Consider the following 6383-nt stretch of genomic DNA (forward strand, 5'->3'; position numbering starts at 1 on the left):
TATAGTCTAGTCTATAGTCTAGTCTATAGTCTAGTCTATAGTCTAGTCTATAGTCTAGTCTATAGTCTAGTCTATAGTCTAGTCTATAGTCTAGTCTATAGTCTAGTCTATAGTCTAGTCTATAGTCTAGTCTATAGTCTAGTCTATAGTCTAGTCTATAGTCTAGTCTATAGTCTAGTCTATAGTCTAGTCTATAGTCTAGTCTATAGTCTAGTTATCTAGTCTATAGTCTAGTCTATAGTCTAGTCTATAGTCTAGTCTATAGTCTAGTCTATAGTCTAGTCTATAGTCTAGTCTATAGTCTAGTCTATAGTCTAGTCTATAGTCTAGTCTATAGTCTAGTCTATAGTCTAGTCTATAGTCTAGTCTATAGTCTAGTCTATAGTCTAGTCTATAGTCTAGTCTATAGTCTAGTCTATAGTCTAGTCTATAGTCTAGTCTATAGTCTAGTCTATAGTCTAGTCTATAGTCTAGTCTATAGTCTAGTCTATAGTCTAGTCTATAGTCTAGTCTATAGTCTAGTCTATAGTCTAGTCTATAGTCTAGTCTATAGTCTAGTCTATAGTCTAGTCTATAGTCTAGTCTATAGTCTAGTCTATAGTCTAGTCTATAGTCTAGTCTATAGTCTAGTCTATAGTCTAGTCTATAGTCTAGTCTATAGTCTAGTCTATAGTCTAGTCTATAGTCTAGTCTATAGTCTAGTCTATAGTCTAGTCTATAGTAGTCTATAGTCTAGTCTATAGTCTAGTCTATAGTCTAGTCTATAGTCTAGTCTATAGTCTAGTCTATAGTCTAGTCTATAGTCTAGTCTATAGTCTAGTCTATAGTCTAGTCTATAGTCTAGTCTATAGTCTAGTCTAAGTCTAGTCTATAGTCTAGTCTATAGTCTAGTCTATAGTCTAGTCTATAGTCTAGTCTATAGTCTAGTCTATAGTCTAGTCTATAGTCTAGTCTATAGTCTAGTCTATAGTCTAGTCTATAGTCTAGTCTATAGTCTAGTCTATAGTCTAGTCTATAGTCTAGTCTATAGTCTAGTCTATAGTCTAGTCTATAGTCTAGTCTATAGTCTAGTCTATAGTCTAGTCTATAGTCTAGTCTATAGTCTAGTCTATAGTCTAGTCTATAGTCTAGTCTATAGTCTAGTCTATAGTCTAGTCTATAGTCTAGTCTATAGTCTAGTCTATAGTCTAGTCTATAGTCTAGTCTATAGTCTAGTCTATAGTCTAGTCTATAGTCTAGTCTATAGTCTAGTCTATAGTCTAGTCTATAGTTCTATAGTCTAGTCTATAGTCTAGTCTAGTCTAGTCTATAGTCTAGTCTATAGTCTAGTCTATAGTCTAGTCTATAGTCTAGTCTATAGTCTATAGTGTAGTCTATAGTCTAGTCTATAGTCTAGTCTATAGTCTATAGTCTAGTCTATAGTCTAGTCTATAGTCTAGTCCATAGTCTAGTCTATAGTCTAGTCTATAGTCTAGTCTATAGTCTATAGTCTAGTCTATAGTCTAGTCTATAGTCTAGTCTATAGTCTAGTCTATAGTCTAGTCTATAGTCTAGTCTATAGTATAGTCTAGTCTATAGTATAGTCTAGTCTATAGTCTAGTCTATAGTCTAGTCTATAGTCTAGTCTATAGTCTAGTCTATAGTCTAGTCTATAGTCTAGTCCATAGTCTAGTCTATAGTCTAGTCTATAGTCTAGTCTATAGTCTAGTCTATAGTCTAGTCTATAGTCTAGTCTATAGTCTATAGTCTAGTCTATAGTCTAGTCTATAGTCTAGTCTATAGTCTAGTCTATAGTCTTGTCTATAGTCTAGTCTATAGTCTAGTCTCTAGTCTAGTCTATAGTCTAGTCTATAGTCTAGTCTATAGACTAGTCTATAGTCTAGTCTATAGTCTAATCTATAGTCTAGTCTATAGTCTAGTCTATAGTCTAGTCTATAGTCTAGTCTATAGTCTAGTCTATAGTCTAGTCTATAGTCTAGTCTATAGTCTAGTCTATAGTCTAGTCTATAGTCTAGTCTATAGTCTAGTCTATAGTCTAGTCTATAGTCTAGTCTATAGTCTAGTCTATAGTCTAGTCTATAGTCTAGTCTATAGTCTAGTCTATAGTCTAGTCTATAGTCTAGTCTATAGTCTAGTCTATAGTCTAGTCTATAGTCTAGTCTATAGTCTAGTCTATAGTCTAGTCTATAGTCTAGTCTATAGTCTAGTCTATAGTCTAGTCTATAGTCTAGTCTATAGTCTAGTCTATAGTCTAGTCTATAGTCTAGTCTATAGTCTAGTCTATAGTCTAGTCTATAGTCTAGTCTATAGTCTAGTCTATAGTCTAGTCTATAGTCTAGTCTATAGTCTAGTCTATAGTCTAGTCTATAGTCTAGTCTATAGTCTAGTCTATAGTCTAGTCTATAGTCTAGTCTATAGTCTAGTCTATAGTCTAGTCTATAGTCTAGTCTATAGTCTAGTCTATAGTCTAGTCTATAGTCTAGTCTATAGTCTAGTCTATAGTCTAGTCTATAGTCTAGTCTATAGTCTAGTCTATAGTCTAGTCTATAGTCTAGTCTATAGTCTAGTCTATAGTCTAGTCTATAGTCTAGTCTATAGTCTAGTCTATAGTCTAGTCTATAGTCTAGTCTATAGTCTAGTCTATAGTCTAGTCTATAGTCTAGTCTATAGTCTAGTCTATAGTCTAGTCTATAGTCTAGTCTATAGTCTAGTCTATAGTCTAGTCTATAGTCTAGTCTATAGTCTAGTCTATAGTCTAGTCTATAGTCTAGTCTATAGTCTAGTCTATAGTCTAGTCTATAGTCTAGTCTATAGTCTAGTCTAGTCTAGTCTATAGTCTAGTCTATAGTCTAGTCTATAGTCTAGTCTATAGTCTAGTCTATAGTCTAGTCTATAGTCTAGTCTATAGTCTAGTCTATAGTCTAGTCTATATATAGTCTATAGTCTAGTCTATAGTCTAGTCTATAGTCTAGTCTATAGTCTAGTCTATAGTCTAGTCTATAGTAGTCTATAGTCTAGTCTATAGTCTAGTCTATAGTCTAGTCTATAGTCTAGTCTATAGTCTAGTCTATAGTCTAGTCTATAGTCTAGTCTATAGTCTAGTCTATAGTCTAGTCTATAGTCTAGTCTATAGTCTAGTCTAGTCTAGTCTATAGTCTAGTCTATAGTCTATATAGTCTAGTCTATAGTCTAGTCTATAGTCTAGTCTATAGTCTAGTCTATAGTCTAGTCTATAGTCTAGTCTATAGTCTAGTCTATAGTCTAGTCTATAGTCTAGTCTATAGTCTAGTCTATAGTCTAGTCTATAGTCTAGTCTATAGTCTAGTCTATAGTCTAGTCTATAGTCTAGTCTATAGTCTAGTCTATAGTCTAGATAGTCTAGTCTATAGTCTAGTCTATAGTCTAGTCTATAGTCTAGTCTATAGTCTAGTCTATAGTCTAGTTTATAGTCTAGTCTATAGTCTAGTCTATAGTCTAGTCTATAGTCTAGTCTATAGTCTAGTCTATAGTCTAGTCTATAGTCTAGTCTATAGTCCAGTCTATAGTCTAGTCTATAGTCTAGTCTATAGTCTAGTCTGTAGTCTAGTCTATAGTCTAGTCTATAGTCTAGTCTATAGTCTAGTCTATAGTCTAGTCTATAGTCTAGTCTGTAGTCTAGTCTGTAGTCTAGTCTATAGTCTAGTCTATAGTCTAGTCTATAGTCTAGTCTATAGTCTAGTCTATAGTCTAGTCTATAGTCTAGTCTATAGTCTAGTCTATAGTCTAGTCTAGTCTATAGTCTAGTCTAGTCTATAGTCTAGTGTAGTCTATAGTCTAGTCTGTAGTCTAGTCTATAGTCTAGTCTGTAGTCTAGTCTATAGTCTAGTCTATAGTCTAGTCTATAGTCTAGTCTATAGTCTAGTCTATAGTCTAGTCTATAGTCTAGTCTATAGTCTAGTCTATAGTCTAGTCTATAGTCTAGTCTATAGTCTAGTCTATAGTCTAGTCTATAGTCTAGTCTATAGTCTAGTCCCTATAGTCTAGTCTATAGTCTAGTCTATAGTCTAGTCCTAAGTCTAGTCTATAGTCTAGTCTATAGTCTAGTCCTTATCAGTCTAGGTCTATAGTCTAAGTCTATAGTCTAGTCTATAGTCTAGTCTATAGTCTAGTCTATAGTCTAGTCTATAGGTCTAGTCTATAGTCTAGTCTATAGTCTAGTCTATAGTCTAGTCTATAGTCTAGTCTATAGTCTAGTCTATAGGTCTAGTCTAGTAGTCTAGTCTATAGTCTAGTCTATAGTCTAGTCTATAGTCTGTCTATAGTCTAGTCTATAGTCTAGTCTATAGTCTAGTCTATAGTCTAGTCTATAGTCTAGTCTATAGTCTAGTCTATAGTCTAGTCTATAGTCTAGTCTATAGGTCCTAGTCTATAGTTTAGTCTATAGTCTAGTCTATAGTCTAGTCTATAGTCTAGTCTATAGTCTAGTCTATAGTCTAGTCTATAGTCTATAGTATAGTCTATAGTAAAGCTTGTAGTCGTATGGATTATGATCTATTCTAGTGCTATATCTAGATAGTTTCATATACATATTCTGGATCGTTTTTAATTGACCTTCGCAGAAAGGAAACCGATACAGCATTAAGCAAGTAATTGTGTCTGACAAATAAAGTTTGGGCTATGATAGTTGTTCTATCACAGATCAGTTCAGAACGGTTTTTGTCAAATTAATTCAAAATTAAAAACACTGTCAACTTGACACTTTTAGATCTATTAAAGGATATTTAAAAACACTTTTACAAAACACATGATAAGAACACTTCAATTTAATATACACAAATTTCCTCGTGGAAGGATAGTTCAAACATTGATAATTTTGATCCAAGTGTTGTCTGTAAAATATAATATTTTTTCTGAATAAAACAGTGTATATAATTTTAAATATTTTAACAAAATAAATAACAAAACTTTATTACAATTACTTTGCACTACAACTATCACTAAAAGTAAAATAAATACGCCTGCCTAACTATTAAATACTAAACCATTTTTACAAATAATCTTCTTGCGACAACAGTTTGGATAATTGGCCTCAGGATCTACAGGTTCTCCCACTGTACAGCCTTCAGGGGGTATCATGGTAGCACAACTGTAATAAATTGAATGAAGATTAAATTAAACATAGAATTACAAAACATATATAAACATAAACCTACGTGACTATGGAGGCTTTGCTATTATCGTGGCAGGTAATTTTGGCACACATCTCGGGATGTTTAGCTACCGCACCGGGAGATAAAACTAATTGTTGCAACACACATTGACCGGGATGACCTGAGTTGGACAAAACGACAAGTATGTGTAATTTTTCTGCATTTTTTAGTTAAAAGTATTTTTTATATTTTACTTACTTGGATCGGCATATGTACCGATAGTTACTTCTGCTGAAACTTTAGCTTTCAGCGTTAATCTGACAAATATAAGACTCAATACTAGAAGTTCAAATTTCATGTTGCTGCTTTCAGTGTTAGAATTCAACTAATTAGTTGCTTGAGAAAGGTTTGCGATTTTAAATTAAAATAAACACAAACAAAATGGTAATTAAATAAAATGAAATGAAAAAAAAAAACAGTGTAGACGTATAAGAAGAACTAGAAGTGTATTCTTATCGGTTTAGTCATCGCTAGAATGATGAAGTTGTTCTATATTTAATTTTTTGAGAAAATTATATATACATTTTTAATTTGTTTATATTTATACGAATAAAAATATTTTTGGTTGAACAGTGTTTAAGGGTTGTAAAAAAATGGGATTTTTAGTTTTTATAAAATTGATCTTTTTCAGATTCTAATGTAAAAGTAAAGACATCTTGATCGTCGGATAGTCTAGTCTATAGTCTAGTCTATAGTCTATAGTCTAGTCTATAGTCTAGTCTATAGTCTAGTCTATAGTCTAGTCTATAGTCTAGTCTATAGTCTAGTCTATAGTCTAGTCTATAGTCTAGTCTATAGTCTAGTCTATAGTCTAGTCTATAGTCTAGTCTATAGTCTAGTCTAGTCTAGTCTATAGTCTAGTCTATAGTCTAGTCTATAGTCTAGTCTATAGTCTAGTCTATAGTCTAGTCTATAGTCTAGTCTATAGTCTAGTCTATAGTCTAGTCTATAGTCTAGTCTATAGTCTAGTCTATAGTCTAGTCTATAGTCTAGTCTATAGTCTAGTCTATAGTCTAGTCTATAGTCTAGTCTATAGTCTAGTCTATAGTCTAGTCTATAGTCTAGTCTATAGTCTAGTCTATAGTCTAGTCTATAGTCTAGTCTATAGTCTAGTCTATAGTCTAGTCTATAGTCTAGTCTATAGTCTAGTCTATAGTCTAGTCTATAGTCTAGTCTATAGTCTAGTCTATAGTC

General features: G+C 32.6%; 1 protein-coding gene across 1 annotated transcript; it reads right to left on the reverse strand.

Moving 5' to 3' along the window:
- Positions 1-4908: 4908 nt before the first annotated feature.
- On the reverse strand, positions 4909-5540 carry LOC119603974. Its single transcript, XM_037956281.1, has 3 exons — positions 5388-5540; positions 5193-5310; positions 4909-5125 (listed from the first exon to the last, which is right to left on the reverse strand). The coding sequence occupies exons 1-3, from the start codon at positions 5485-5487 to the stop codon at positions 5002-5004; spliced, it is 342 nt and encodes a 113-aa protein (XP_037812209.1). The 5' UTR covers positions 5488-5540; the 3' UTR covers positions 4909-5001.
- Positions 5541-6383: the final 843 nt, after the last annotated feature.

This window comes from Lucilia sericata, unplaced genomic scaffold (genome assembly GCF_015586225.1).
Source record: "Lucilia sericata isolate MDLA Ls3-8-SP2 unplaced genomic scaffold, ASM1558622v1 Contig000350F_arrow, whole genome shotgun sequence".
Taxonomy (NCBI): Eukaryota; Metazoa; Arthropoda; class Insecta; order Diptera; family Calliphoridae; genus Lucilia; species Lucilia sericata.

Bases quoted from the DNA above. Each gene is read 5' to 3' on its own strand.
- LOC119603974 (XM_037956281.1), bottom strand. From the start codon at position 5,487: ATGAAATTTGAACTTCTAGTATTGAGTCTTATATTTGTCAGATTAACG. The intron at 5,311-5,387 runs GTAAGTAAAATA...TGTCCAACTCAG, and splicing joins CGGTACATATGCCGATCCAA to GTCATCCCGGTCAATGTGTG. The intron at 5,126-5,192 runs GTAGGTTTATGT...AATTTATTACAG, and splicing joins AGCAAAGCCTCCATAGTCAC to TTGTGCTACCATGATACCCC.